This window comes from Corvus brachyrhynchos, unplaced genomic scaffold, assembly GCF_000691975.1.
Source record: "Corvus brachyrhynchos isolate BGI_N302 unplaced genomic scaffold, ASM69197v1 scaffold514, whole genome shotgun sequence".
Taxonomy (NCBI): domain Eukaryota; kingdom Metazoa; phylum Chordata; class Aves; order Passeriformes; family Corvidae; genus Corvus; species Corvus brachyrhynchos.
The window spans coordinates 2,519,892-2,535,172 of record NW_008238319.1 but is presented as its reverse complement, the minus strand read 5'-3'; the positions used below and the strand labels follow the sequence as shown (position 1 = coordinate 2,535,172).

Below are 15,281 nucleotides of genomic sequence, written 5' to 3'. Positions count from 1 at the left end.
CTGCTCCCAGCCCCAATGTCCAGCCTGGCCTTGGGCACTGCCAGGGATCCAGGGGCAGCCCCAGCTGCTCTGGGCACCCTGTGCCAGGGCCTGCCCACCCTGCCAGGGAACAATTCCTTCCCCATATCCCATCTAAATCTCCCCACTTTCAGCTTAAAGTCATTCCCCCTTGTTCTGTGCCTCCATCCCTTGTCCCCAGTCCCTCTCCAGCTTTCCTCCAGGCCCCTTTAGGCCCTGCAAGGGGCTCTGAGCTCTCCCTGGAGCTTCTCCTCTCCAGGTGAGCACCCCCAGCTCTCCCAGCTGTTCCTCATAGGAAAGGGACTCCCATCCCTCTGATCTTCTCACCATAATTTTTCATCATGATCATTCTCTGAAGTTTGTGTCTGAAGCCCCAGTAGTGCTGGGAAACCTTTCATAAATGCTCCAATTCACTCAAAAACAAATCAAGCCCCTATCCACAGCCTTTTTAAAATTTAGATTTTTCTCCCCCTTGCTCTGTGGGTAGGAGTTCATTACTAAAAGGTGGTTCCCTGCCCTTCCTGCTTCTCACTGATTCAGGAATTTGAAACTGATAGGGAATACTTCCATATAAGCTGTCAACTAATCCTGGATCCTGTTGCACAAATGAGATTTTCTTTTCTAAAAGCAATATGAACTACAGGATTGTGGACTTGGGGAAGGCTGGCAAATGCACAGAAAATTCCATCAGCCTGTTTCTGGTGGAGAAAAAGGCTCTAATTCTGTGCTTTGCGAGGTCGAGGAAGATGTGTTTGTATCTCCAGAGGAATTAAAATTCAAAATACATGAATTTGTGAAGCTTGAAGGATGAGGAGGTGTGTGTGTGAAGCAGTTTGTTAAAGCATTTTGCTTTAGTGATGTTGTTGAGTGATGGATGATTCCACGTGAAATCTGGAGAGTTTGAGACCTTGGATCAGAATGGACTCTGGTGGTGGGGTTTGTGTATCTTTAAAAAAAAAAAAAAAGTAAAATATAGTTTTAAAATTTATTTTACTCATTTTTATAAACACAACATAAATATGAATATGTAGTAATTAGATAAATGTTTCCATTTAGAAGTAAATACATATCTAAATAAATAACAATTATCCCTACCACAATATAATAACATAATATAAGTAATGTTATATATAATCTTCACTCCACCAATTAAAAATTAAGCAAAAGGGCATAAATACAATTTTTTCCTGAGTTGTGGAGCAGTTTAATAATAATTTAGTGCATATTTTCAGTACTCGTGGCGGGGAGTTAAAGGAAGTGTCCTGTCCTTGCAGATGTCAAGGTTTTGGTTTATGTAAACAGTGATTTGTCTGATTTGTTTTGTCCTGTGGAGTTGTTTGGATTCACTGTTGCTTTGTTTTCCAAATGACTTCCAGCTGATTGCTAACTGAGCTGTGGAGCTGCTGTGGTCTGAAAGAGAAAATCCAGGGATTTTTCTGTGAGGAATTTGAGTCTATTGAATATTAGTAGACAACATCCAGCATTTATAAGAGTTCTTATTGTTCAATTATGACTCAACTCACGAGCTGTGTAGTGGAAACAAAGTTGCTGAGCAAAGGTTAAACTTTTTTGGCCACGTGAACGAAATGAACCATAAAATAAATGGATTTGTCAGTGTCCCAACAAACAGAATGTTTTTATTGACACAAATTTATGGTGTGAATTCACCTTCAGCAGAGTTCCTGTGCCCGTTCATTGAAGGCTTTCCTTGGGTGCTGCTGATTGATAATTCCTGCTTATCCTTTGATACAGATGAGTATTTGATTGTCTGTGGCATTAAATCACCACGGGCTGGACTTTGCTCTAGAACAGATATGGAATTATCATTGTGATCATTGTGCATCAGATCCTGAGCTGGCTTGTGGGCAGGAGCCAGTGTTCTGGACCATCAAGGTTCCCCACTGATCAGGGCTGGGAGGTGTTTGTGGCAGGCAGGGTGAGGAGGGTTCATCTTTCCTCCTCAGCGTTTCCTGGTAATCAACACCCAGTTGGTCAGCTCAGTGTTTTCCAAAATAGTTCATAGCAAAGATACACTGAACATCTCATCTCCTTGTGGAGGATGTCACCACAGCACTGGATTGGCTGAAATATCACCGAGTCATGGAATGGTTTGGGTTGGAAGGGACCTTAAAGCCCATCCAGTGCCACCCCCTGCCATGGGCAGGGACACCTCCCACTGTCCCAGGCTGCTCCCAGCCCCAATGTCCAGCCTGGCCTTGGGCACTGCCAGGGATCCAGGGGCAGCCCCAGCTGCTCTGGGCACCCTGTGCCAGGGCCTGCCCACCCTCCCAGGGAACAATTCCTTCCCAATATCCCATCTAAATCTCCCCACTTTCAGCTTAAAGCCGTTCCCTGTGTCCTTCACTCAATAGTCTCTCCTGTCAGGGAGTTGTGCAGAGCCAGAACGTCCCCCTGAGCCCCCTTTTCTCCAGGCTGAGTCCCCCCAGCTCCCTCAGCTGCTCCTCATTGCCCTTGGGATGATTTTTTGGAGTGCCCAGCCCATTTTGTTCCCCCCCCCCTATGTTTATCACCAGCCCCAGGTGCTCCCAGGTGGATGCTGAGGAGCTGTCAGCTCCACCCCAGGGGACCAGAGTGTTCTGTGCTGGTTGTGTAATTCCAAACTAAGCATTGTGACAAATCAATTAGTTTTCCTTTTCTCAGAAATGCAGCTTGACTGCCTCCCCCATTGATCAGAGCAGCTCCAGACAGTGGAACTCTGAGGTGACTCAGATACTAAATTGATCTTTGCCTCCTCCCTACCAGTGGGGCTTAGCAGGGCTGTGAGGCATTCTCAAACCTTTAATCAGGGGCCTTTTAAGTTATTAAAGACTGATTCACCTCTTGGGTTTTGCCAGGACAAGTTCTGTGCCTTTCCTGGAGAGCTCAGCAGCTGGGCCTTGGGGTTCTTCCCCTCCCCTGCATTTGGGGACAGTTCACATTACAGGACCCCTGTGCCCTGTGGGGTTTTGCTTAATCTGCTCTTTCCTTTCCATATTAGCCCAAAATTCAGGGAGCAACACATCCTGGAGTTGCACAAATGCAGAGGCACAAGGCTGTGATCACAGAGCATCTCTGGGGCAAATCTTCTGAACCAGGCCGGTCATTGGGCTGGCATTTATATGGATAATTAGTAATTCATTCTGACCTGGTGCTTCCCTCCATGTAGGAAAAGTCTGAGTACTTGAGCAAGGAAGGAGAGACTTTTTTTTTAATAGGAGCAAATGGTCAAAGGTTGGAGCAGTTCAGAAGCAGAAGTTTTTAAGGTGAGCTGGGGTTTTGGTTGAAAAGCTGGAAGTTAATTTCTTTTTTCCTGATATTTTTGTGTCTTATGTAAGCACTGAAGCACATCAGCCCAAAGGCCCTGAAAGCTGTGTTTGTAACCTCGTGTTTTGTGTGCAGACTGCAGGGAAATCTTGCTGCCAACAATGACAGACCAGCTCAAGTATCACTTGGAGAGACAAGAAGATCTGGAGGCTTGCTGCCAGTTGCTGAGTAACATCCTGGAAGTGCTCTACAAGAAAGACGTGGTGAGTGTGGGGTGGCTCTGTGATGAGTAACACTTCACAGAAATTGTTTCAGTAAAGTGAATTAAGCAGGTAACTCCTGAAGCCTTAGAATTGTTTGTTTTTTTTTAATATAACCTCCTAACCAGTCTCTTCTACCTCTTTTAGTTTTCCAGTGATGAGGATGTGTGACATCTCACACGTCACATCCAGCACAGCGCTTCTTTTGTCTGAGGCACGCCCAGTGCAGCTTTTCTGGTTAGACAGGGAATAAATAAATACCCTTAGGAGTTAAACCTTCCTCATTATTCTGCCTGGCCTCTTCCAGGTGGAAAATGTTTTGTTTTGGTGGGTTTTTTTTTTTTCTCCCATGGGCATTTTGGGAAATGTGCATTTGAGTTGAATTGTTGCTGACACAGTTCCCAGATGTGCAGCATGTGTAATATCCCCTTTTTTTCTTTTTTTTTTGCATCATAGTCTCTTTTTTTGTTTTCTCTTGACCTCAACAAATGTACAAATATTGGTGCTTTGCCAGAGAGCTGCAGTGATTTGATGCTCTCCTAAAATTTGGGCTGCTGCTGCTGCCTGAACCTTCAGTCCTGTGTAGAATCATACACTGATTCAGTTGGAAAGGACCTCGGGGGTCAGCTGCTTGCATCTGATCTGGCATCTTATTTAATTGTGGTTTTTTGGATTTTGCTCTGATTTTGTTTCTTTTTGGAAGTAGCTCTGCATGGCTGCTTCAGAGAGGGGGCTGTTTTACGGGAGGAATTCGGTTCTGGCAGCTTGGCTGCTTTTCTGCCTGTGGAAGGAGCTCACCTGCAGCTCCACCCTCTCCCAGGCTGATCCTAGCAGCAGGACCAGTTCCTGGGTGAGTTTGTGCTGGTGGTGGATTGTCCTTCGAATATGAAAATCCATTTTTCATCTATGAAGTAAAAGACAGGAGCAAAGCTCATCTGTTTCTTTCTCCTTGTTGTGTTTTTGGCTTTATTTTTTGCCCGTCATTCTGTGTGAGGTTTCTGGACTTGCCCTTAAAAGCTGCTTGGAATAAATATTTCACTTTAACTCTTTCAAAAGTAGTGGTAGATGGCTTCTAATACTGACTTGAAACAGCTGACTGCAACTGGCAGTTCCTTAATGAAAGTTTTGCTTTTCCTTTTAATTGAGCTGTTGCAGAACAGCACCCCCAATCCGGTAATGCCTGTGAGGGTTTGATGTTGGAAAAATGACTTGGGGGAAGAAAATAAATGGGTAACTAAATGTCATAGGCTGTATTTCCAGGGACTTGGCTTTTCACTGACGTTGTAACAGCACATTTTAGTTTATCAGTAACGTGTATTACCGAAATACGCTTTGTTAAAGTGGGAGGCTCATTCGCTGCTTTTGATCAACAGCAAGTGATGTTTCATTTAATTTTCACCAGACAGGTGGGTTGAAAGGCAACACAAATAGTTCAGTTGTGTTGGTGTCTGTTGTTTCTAGTTACCACTAATTTATTCCTTGTCCTCAGGGCCCCACACAGAGACATGTCCAGATCATCATGGAGAACCTGCTGAGGACGGTGAACAGAACAGTGATTTCCATGGGACGGGACTCAGAGCTCATTGTAAGTGTCTCCTGGTGTAAACTCAAACACCTCTGCCACATCTTCCTGAACCTGGCTGTAATAGGATTGCAATCCCAGGTGACCCAAAGCAATCAGAACCTCCTCTCACTCTCTGTGTGCTCAGGAAGCTGGAAAGCACTGCCTGGTAATTTTACTGTGGTTGACACAAGGGGAGAGGAAAAAAAAGTGCTTGAAAAATATCTGTGAGCAGGTGATCAGCCAGGATTGATATCTGTGTGCACCAAAATGATGTAGGATTGGTAATTAGCCAGCTGAGAAGTGTGGAAATGAGGGACTTGGCTGTTTGTTACTGCATTATAACAAGCACTTACTTGTCTTTTTGACTTAAACTGAGATAATCAAGGTAAGTGTTGAAGTGATTGAAGAACAGAGCCCAGAATTATTATGTTTAGAGGAAGGACTGATGCAAGCAACCCTGCTGACTTAACACTGTGATTTTGAAGCCTGACACTTGAATTTTTGAACTGTTAATTAATATTGGTCTAAGGAATGAAAACCATAGTGAGGCCTGTTGATATCTGAGATGGGGATAGATCTAAGTGTGGTTTTGGGAGTCTCTCTGTGTGTTTGCCTTTCCCTTGTATTCTTTCTTAGCTGTCTGCATCTGGCAGCTGATCTCTCCAGGAAACTGGTCAAAGTGGGTCAGGTTTGTGCTGTGTCTGAGCACTTTTCCCTCAGTTCTGCATCAGTTTGGGTCAGTTTGGCTCAGTGCACGGATCTTTCTTACAAAGGGGTTAATTGTTAGAGAGATGAGTCCATCAGCAACTTGTTTTTTTTTGGTCTCTTTCCTTCCCAGTTTAGATTCCCCCTGTAATTGCACACAGTGGTATTTGACTTTTTAAAGGGCTCTGTGTCCTCAGCATGTCTTCCTTACCTCCTGCTGCCCATTTCCTTGGCATTTGGGGGTGCTTGTGTTGGCAAATGTGCTGCAATTTCATTTTGTCTTTGGTGCATCATCCACTGGCTTCCACTTGTATCTTCCACTTGTATCACTTTGGGTTTTGTTGTAAGGAAGGGATAATGGATCTCCAAATCCATTGCTGGAGCAAGAAATCTCAGAATCCCAGACTGGTTTTGGTTGGAAGGACCTTAAAGCTCATCCTATTCCACCCCTGCTGTGAGAGGGACACCTTCCACTGTCCCAGGGTGCTCCAAGCCCTGTCCAGCGTGGCCTTGGACACTGCCAGGGCTGGGAATCCACAACCTCTCTGGGGAGATGGTTCCATGCAGATCATTCCTACAGAATATTCCAGTGCTGGGATGCAGTAGCAGTACAAGGAAGTCGAAAGACTTGTGTGTTATTTTAACTTCCTCAGTTTCAGGCTGAATGGGAGTTAATTATTGTTTTGATGAGCATGATTCAGGTGATATTTAAAAATGTTAATTATGCCTTTTGCAGTTAGCAGAGTAGATTTAAAAACTTGTGTGTGTGTTTGAACTCAGCACCGTGGTATTAAAGATCTCTGTCGTGCTCATGAGCACAGCCTGGAACCCCTCCATGCACAGCCTCTATAATCAGCTAATGAACACTGAGATTTCAGGGTGTGTTTAATGAGTACTTACTCCCACCTTACAATGCAGCCTTTGCGGAAAAGATTCCCCTGTTAAATAACCAGCAACCACTCATTTTTGTGGTGTCAGCAAAGTAGGAGGAGTAAAATGGATAATAATAATAATTACTAGGAAGCACAACCTGATCTCTCTTGAATCAGATTTGGGTTGAAATGATACACTGACTTTTTTTTTTTAGTTTTACCTGTAGTAGAAAATTAACCATACAGGATGACTGGAAGGAAGGAATTCGAAATACCTCACAGAAGCACGGTTCAAGTAATGATAACTTCTTTAAAAGAAGTACAATACAGGACATAACCATTTTTTTTTTATTCTACAAATATATCTGTATTGGTGTGCTAAAGCTGGCATGTTGGAAAAATACTTAGTGGCACCATCTCCATCCAAAACCTGATGTTGCTTAATGCAGTTTATGAGCAGTGGAGGGATGTCAAGGATTTAAGTGCTCAAGTGAAAAGTTTTAATTACAGGATGTGCCTTTTCTACAGCCTTGAACTGGAAAGATCCTCCAGTAGTCCCCTTTGGCTTTGCACATTTGGTTTTCATTTTGTCCTCCGTAAATGTGAGTTCCTTGATAAAATCAAAAGCAAGTTTTGTCCTATACCTTCAAAAGAGAATTACCTTGAAGTAAGAGACCAGTTGCAAGGAGAAGAACTAGATATTGTTAAATAAAATGGAGTAAAAGTGATTAGTTTAAAATCTGATTTGACCATAATTTTGGTAGCAAGTTTTTAATCCTCATTGGTTTGGACTATTTTTCACTCTGGAAGTCTCACTGGTGATTTTTACTTGATCCATTTGCTGAGTAGAAGATTCTGTTATTATTATTTATTTTATGCAATGAGTCTATCAGTAGTAGAGGCAAGTACAGGATGCAGCCTGAGGGTGCTGAGCTGTGTCCTGCTGCTCCGAACTGCCTGGTTTAGGTTAATTTTGCTCCTGCCTCGAGCTGCTCCTGCTCCTGGCACAGTGAGAAGTCACCTGGAAAAAAACCACAAAATCTTCCTTACTGAAGAACACGTTGCCTGAAGAAAAAGTAAATTGAGCAAACTTCTTTGAGTCTTTGCAAGGGTGGTTTTAAAGCATCTCTTTCCTTGCCTGGTGGCTTTTGAACAACGTTGGGTTCCATGTGAGGCAGCATCTCGGCCTCCTCCAGTAAATCAGGACAGAGCAGCCTCGGTGGCAGCTCCAGAAGGATCCATGGCTGCTCCTTTGCCTTGTGTCAGCAGCTTGGGATGGGCTTTGTTTCCAAAGCCAAGGAAACCAAGCTCTTTAATTTTTGGAAGGAAATCTCCTGGCCTAGCGGAAGATTCCTTGCCCATGGCGAGGGGTGGAATGAGATGGTCTTTAAGGTCTCTTCCAACCCAAACCATTCCATGATCCTGTGATTTTAACTTCCAAGAGTATGTCCTTAAGGAGAGTGGCTCTGGAAAACATCTAGGGGTGTATGGGGAATGAAGCCAGTGCTGTGACCAGGGAAAAAGGGCTCTTTGGGTTATTGGGGTGTGTGAGCAGGAAGCAGTGGACAGGACTTTATGGTGTTGCTGATGAATGGAATGTGCCCCATGTTGCTGCTTTCCCTGCTGTGCTTTGGGACAAGGATGAGGGGAAACCAGAACAGAAATGGTGCAGGAGCCATCAGAAGGAGAAGAAGGGGTTTGTGGAATCTGTCTGAGGGTCCTGGAAGCCGACTGAGAAGGGGAATCTCTGTGGAGTGCAGGTGGCACCTGACACAAGGAGAGTGACAAGGCTCAAGGGGAGCAGAGAGTGTGCCACTGATGGGGGAGCTCTGGATAATCAGTCAGTCAAAGACAGTGGTGGATTGTCTATCTCTTGGCACTTCTAGGCTGGAGGCCTCTCCAGCAGGCTGTAAAATACAAGTCTGAAATAAGAGTTATTGATGGCCACAGGAGATTTCTGGGGCTGCAGTTATTCAGGAGTTGAATCTGGGTGTAAATTATCTTCCTGTGCCTTAAAATCTGTCCAGGTCAGGCTTCATGGATTCCAAAATGTTGGGGAGAAAACCTCATTTTCTTCACCAGACTTCTTCCATGTAAAAATACTTCGCTTAACTGAGTCACATGTTTTCTTCTCCTTTGAAATTACATATTGCAAGCTAATTTCACAGAAACTGAAGTGGTATTTGGATGGTGGCCATGATTTTATTCCATCATTAATACTGCATCCCTGTTGCATTCCCTACCAACATTTATGGGAACGAGCTGCATTCACCTAAACAAATGGACACATTTGTAGCACTCCAGTTATTTCAATGAACCACAGATGGATTTTATGGAATATTAAAAACCTTCATGCAGTCCCTTTCATTCTCCCAGACAAAATGGTGTCAGTTGGATTTTTAGGGCAGTCTGGTTCAATTCCAGTTCAATTCCAGCAGCAATATATAACATGTGGCAATACACAGGTCCTGAAGAACTGGTGTCATCTGACAGCTGACTTGGTTGGGAAGTTCATGAAAAATGGCCCTATTTGATTGGAAAAAGGGATTTAACCTTTAAAACATTGAGCGGAATTAAAGGCATGGATGGTGGTTTTGCATTTTAGGCAAGAAAAAGCAAACACTTTGTACCCATGGTAGGATTTTCCAGTTTTAATCATGTTTTTTTCAGTTTCTGTTTTTTTAAAGTATTTTTACAGTGATTTTTTTGTTTTTATTAAGAAACCAAATGCTACTCACAGGAATAGTATTTTCCTCATAGTTCTAAACCAAAGAATGCAACTGTTGCTGGGTGGAAATTATAAGGACTCAGCAAAGAGCGAGGGATATAAAATCACTGCAGTATTTATTGGCTAAAAAGTATTTTGATAGCAGGAGATGGGAGAAGTGCAGATAGAAAATCAGTGTATGAAGTGCAGGGGACTGCCAGTGAATCCAGCAAAGCCACACTGAAAATAAAAACCGCATTTTCCTTGTTAGGACCTCCCAAGATCTTCTACACTAAAAGCTCTAAAGAATTAGGTTTGTTTTTTTCTCTTGGTGTCTATCTAACCTGAGCCTGAGTGATTCTAAAGGCAATACAATTATGATACATTTTACACACTTGCAAAAACATTTTATTACAAAGTACATCGGAGGGTACGAGAGAACACGAGATGTTGGTTGGAAGCAAGACTCTATGTTAATGTCAGCTTTCCCCAGGTTTAAAAAAATGTAAAAAATTAAAAATTTGCAACTTCTTAAGAAAATAGCCTGGACATGTACAGAACACGCCGTGAGAACTTTCTCTTTGAGCTCTTTGTTTCTCCAGTGTGAGTTTCCTCCCTCTTTTCCCGTGATGAGTCAGTAACCACAAACAGGTCGGGTTTGTGGCAGGGTCCCTGCACACACGAACAGCTTCATGGGCAAAGCTACAGAGGGGTGGCACTGAGGATTTGGGAACTGATTGCTGTGGAGAGATGCTTGGTTTCATTTCTTTAAAAAAACCCCAAACACTAGGCCTGTTAGCGTGGAGGGGTGCATTAGTCATTAACATTATTTTAATAATGAATGCTGCTGTAGTTTCCTCGTTCTGCCTGTATTTGAGATTCCTTTCTGCTTTAAAAAAAAAAAGTATTTTTTTGTTTGGAAATATTTGGGTTTCTAAACCATGTCACATGGGCTGTCCTGTAAACAGTTCTATATTTTAGTTAAAAGCAATATAAAATACATGTAACACGGGGTTTTTTCCACGTGAAACAATGGCACTTCCTTCCTGGTGTACAGGATCACCTTCCTAATCCCTCAACTTCCACCAAAGGATTTCAGGATTTGCTTCTGTGCAAGTGCTCGTAGCCCTCTTGAAGGTTTACTGCAAAAACTGAGCTGGCCGTAGGCATCTTCTGCATTTCCCATTTTAACTTGCTTTTCTTGCTCTTTTGGAGGAAAAAAAAAAAGTTCTTTTCCTCCAGTTTCATCATAGGAATAAACTGGATGCTGAGCTAAGAGGAGAAACAGTGTAAAGGAAAACACCTCCCAGATTTTTAGTATGTGCAAATTAATGATCATGGTTCTTGCACCTAAAGGCCGAAGAATTTGTACCTTCCTGCTGCTGCAGGGGATGCAATTTCAAACCCAATTTGTCACAACGCCAGTCAAATTATCTGAAATCCTTAGGGAAAAACCCCAAACCAAAACAAAAGCCAAGATTCCCACTCCCTGGCCACTTCTAGCATGAGGAATTTTTCCACCAATGGTCATTTTAGATGCAAGTTTAATGACAGTAGCAAATACTTAAATGAAAAAGTTGCAGTTTATAAGTCAGAGCAAAATTTTAAGTGCCACTTAAAAAAAAAAAAAACAAACAAAATTAGGAAAAATCTGATTCCCATCTCTCCCCTAAGTGTTTCAATTACTGAGTACAATTAATAGATCGAGATATAAATTATAGTAAGTTGGGAAACCCATCTGAGCAGCCTAATAAATAAATAAATAGCATTTCAAATTCCAGCTCCTTCCAAGCAGTGCTGCAGCCCCGAAATCTCCTGCAGTAGTGGAGAGGTTTTCCAAAGACTGTTACAAAAAATACTAACCCATGGCAAACGCCAACAATCCAGATTGGGATCGGTCTGGTTTGGGGTCGGGTTTTGTTCTGTGTGGCTGAGACCTTTTGGGTACCGAAGGTGACACTGAGAGGTTGTCCCGTGGCCTGGACCCTGTGAGCTGGAGGTGCTTAAAGGCTGGGCTTGATTTTTGGGAGGTTTCTGGCCGCTCCCCGGCTGGGGCTGAGCAGCAGAGTGGTTCTTCAGGTGGTGAGGACACAGCTGAACCAGAAATGATGGCGAAATGTGAGCGCTTGGTTGGAGTCTACATAGCATGAAGGCAGAGAATACACCACAGTCACGTCTCGGAGATCAGCGCGGCCTCGGGCCACGGGAAAAATTGTGCTTTGTCCAGGAATTCTGTGCTGAAAACTGCACTCCCCGATCAACATGGAGCTGTAAAACCGAACACTGCTGCAAACATAAGGCTTGCCTGTTACTCTTCCCCCTCACTGTTGTCCAAAGACAACACCCCGGACCCCCAGAAGGCTTTAACCATTCCTGTGGGAGCGGGATGACGGCCTACGGTTGAACAGGTCGGAGCGCGACGCTTTCAGATCTGAGGCGGGGGGGAACAGTTTTACTTCCCGTCTTTGTCCAGATTTCCATTCAGGTTTTACATCCCACATTGGCAAACTGGAAGTAGAAGTGGGCAGGGGGTTCCCCAAGCCCTTGCTCCTGGGCATGAGTCCGTAGGTACAAAGGCCTTTTTGGTACACACGGTGAGAACTGGACGCTGCCGTTGGCCGGGAACACTCCTCATTCCACCAAGATCCCGTCAGAGATGATGGATAGAACTCCAAGTATTTGTCAAAGAAGGCCTTGAACTGCACACGTAATGGACTTGGGTTAAAGGAACCAGAGTTTCCATCTTCCATGCTTTTTTGATTCAGTTTTGGATTTTTGCTTGGGAGTAGAGGAGTAGCTCTCCTGAGAATAAGGCAAAGGTGCAACCTGAGTTTCCTCAATAGGATGAAGTTTTCTCAAAACTGGCTGGAGTTTATCTTCTTGCTGTTTAAAATCCAATTCCACGCTAGAAAGGGGAAGAAAAAACCGCTTGTTAATTATGATGATAAAAAAATTTAATTAACCCAACAGCTGAGTGCTTAATTTATGAAAGTCAAATTAAAAAAATACTTCCTGCACCAAAATGGAAAGGAGAAGTTCAAAAATTACAGAAGAGAAATAGGAATGGGATTGTTCAGCTTTTCCCTGCTGCTTAGGAGGGTCTTGGGGATTATGGTGAGGTGCTGTGAAGTGACTGAAAACTAGAAATACAACTTGGTTTTTTGGCAGAGAAATGATTTTTGAGGGCTTCCAGGCTCAATTCTCCCTTCTGGGAGGTCAGGGTGGCAGCCAGGCACCTGCATCTTTGTTCTTTGGGAAAAGCTGAGGGGTTGGCCAAAAATGATAAGGGTCTCAGCAGCTTCTTTACCTGAGCTGTTCCTTGCCAGTTTTACCATGGAACAGATTAATTTCACCAACTTCCTGTCCTATGTACAGGCTCATACACATGTGAGGAATAAACAGATAACTTAAAAAAGCAATTCTCTTTTATAGTGCAGCCTTGCATTCAGAAAACAAGACTGAAGCTGTGAAATCCCTGTCCTGAATCCTAAACACTGTGTTGGCTACAGAACCCTTCCAGCAATTAAGGACCATCATCAAGATGAAATTATAACCCTTACCCGAGCATTGTGCTGCAGAGCATTTCGAGGCCACCTTATAAACCAAAGGAACCACAGCATAAAATGGAGCAAAAATCCTGTCTGATGGTGGAAAGTGAATTTTGGCCCCTCCGAAACACTCTGGAACTTGGTGCTTTTGGTTGGGTTTGTGCAGCAGCCTCTGGCCACGTTCTGCACTGAGGCTGTTCCTGTCTTGTGTAGAAGGTTTGGGGTTGGAAGGGACCTTTGAAGGTCATCTGGTTCAGCCCCATCGCAGTGGGGCCTCTGGGTATCAGAGGATGAATTTAAAAGGGTGAAATTCTGGGAATTTAGACACTTGGGTTAATGTATCTCTTCCCTGTCCCCCTTCACTGCTGAGTTGTCTTGGGCTTTGCACTGGCTGCTTTCACCATTACCTAAATAGGAAATTATCATTCCTGGGCTTGAGTTCACTTTTAATTAGTATTAAATCTGTTTTCTGCGTTATTTCTGCCATTGCTTGTTTGGAGTGAACCACTAGAGAAGTGAGATCTGATTCCCCAGGTCTCATCCAAAAAGAGATTATTTTAAACTTCAGTTTAAGCCTTGTCTGGCTTAAGGAGTGCAGGGATATAGCACAGAACACCTGCAGCCATTTCAGAGGAAATTCTCCAAGCTGAATCATTAAGGTTGGAAAAGACCTCCAAGATTTCCAAGGGGAGATTTTGGTGGGCTTCAATGTGACAGCTGTTGTAAATTGAGCACAGAATGTCATCTACAACCATCTGCTGATTTCAGTGGGGTTTATTTTCCTCTTAGGAATCAGAGATGCTGAGAGAAGGATAAGGATAATTTTGTGCTTTGTTTTTTTTTTTAAGAGCTGATGATTCTGACTACAGGGACTCTGGTGAAACCCCAGAAAGGCGTGCTGGAGAGGTGTGAGGTCTTTTTACATCTGTCTGTGCCTGATTTGGTGTTTGGTTTAGTGCTAAATCCATTCTCAGCAAAAGTTCCAGCATTTCAGTGATCCGGAAAAACTTTTCAATAGCAGAGAAGAGAAATACATTAGGTAAGAGTTCAAATATAGAGAGTATTTTACCCATTGCTGTGTTTTTAATGAATAAAAAGCCATTCCAAATCAAAGAAGATAATTTAAAAAACTTCAGCTCAGTGCTAGAAGTGTGGAATGGTGAATTTTCTGGAGGCAGCTGTATTGGTGCAGAAGCACATTCCAAGCCTACTGATTAATATCCCTCCCTGTTAGTGGAAAAACAATGAATGTTGTCTTCACTGATAACACGTTCTGTGTGCAATTTAGCTGGCAAAAAATAGTTGGTTAGAGAAGTTCAGCATTAATTTAGTTCAGCATTAACTAATGAGATGTGGATATCAGCTCATTGGGAATGTCCCAGCATGGGAATTCTCTGAGTGAGACGATCTTGGAATGAGGGAGGAGCTTCTCTAGGAGCTCACCAAATCTCATTTGAAGAGCAGCATTTAGCATGTGTTATATCTGGGGTTTTTTTCTCAGTATAAAGGTTTTTTTGGGGGAAAAAAAGACCTTTCAGCTCTGGCATTGCCAGAGTTCATTTTTACTTCTTTCAGACGTTATTCTTGCAGGGAGGCTCTTAAGAGCTGCTGGAAATTGCTGTAAAAAGAAGAAAATGTTATAAAAAAACCCCTTGCTGAACAGAGTAATTTTTTACATAATCAATTTCTATTAAAGATAGACTTCAAGAGAAAAAAAGCATCTTAGTTCTGGTCCGTCTGACAAGCCTCATGTTCCTGCCTTTTGCTGCTGCAGCACAGATCAGCTTTCAGCTCTTTACATCCAAGGGAAATATTTTGCTTCTGAAGGGTATAAAGAGGCTGAAGAAAAAACATTTGTGTTACTTCAGCATTGAGAACTGTAAGTTTTGCAGAATAATTGATTGGTGTCTATCAGCATCAATTTATCCAGCTTTGGAGGTGTTTGAATGGAATTGCTCCATCAGCAGATTATTTGATTGCAAACTTAGGCTTTAATTTATACCTGTTTGTGCTGCAGAAATAAGACAAAAACCTTCTGGTTTGGAGTTTTTAAAGAATTTTTAAAATTTTCACATATCTTTCTAGAGTTGACTTAAGTTTTACTTAATTTAATTTTATATCAGTCATATGAAATACTATTAATCATCATCAGTCAGAGATTCCCAGAAAGGTTTGGATTGAAGGCACCTTCAGGATCATCCAATTCCAACCCCTTGCCATGGGCAGGGACACCTTCCACTATCCCAGGTTGCTCCAAGCCCTGTCCAACCTGGCCTTGGCCACTTCCAGGGATTAAATTCAGCAAATATTCCATATTTGCAGGACCTCTTGATGTTTTTGTTA

The 15,281-nt window shown here is 42.9% G+C and overlaps 1 protein-coding gene across 1 annotated transcript in view; it reads left to right on the top strand.

Moving 5' to 3' along the window:
* The window catches only part of DOCK1 (dedicator of cytokinesis 1), a 244,271-nt gene that overhangs the window by 58,569 nt on the left and 170,421 nt on the right, over nucleotides 1-15,281 (top strand). Inside the window, exons 26-27 of the mRNA XM_017733893.1 lie at nucleotides 3,418-3,545; nucleotides 5,032-5,127. Of these exons, the coding sequence (XP_017589382.1) occupies nucleotides 3,418-3,545; nucleotides 5,032-5,127 (224 nt within the window). The remainder of the gene's footprint in view (nucleotides 1-3,417; nucleotides 3,546-5,031; nucleotides 5,128-15,281) is intronic.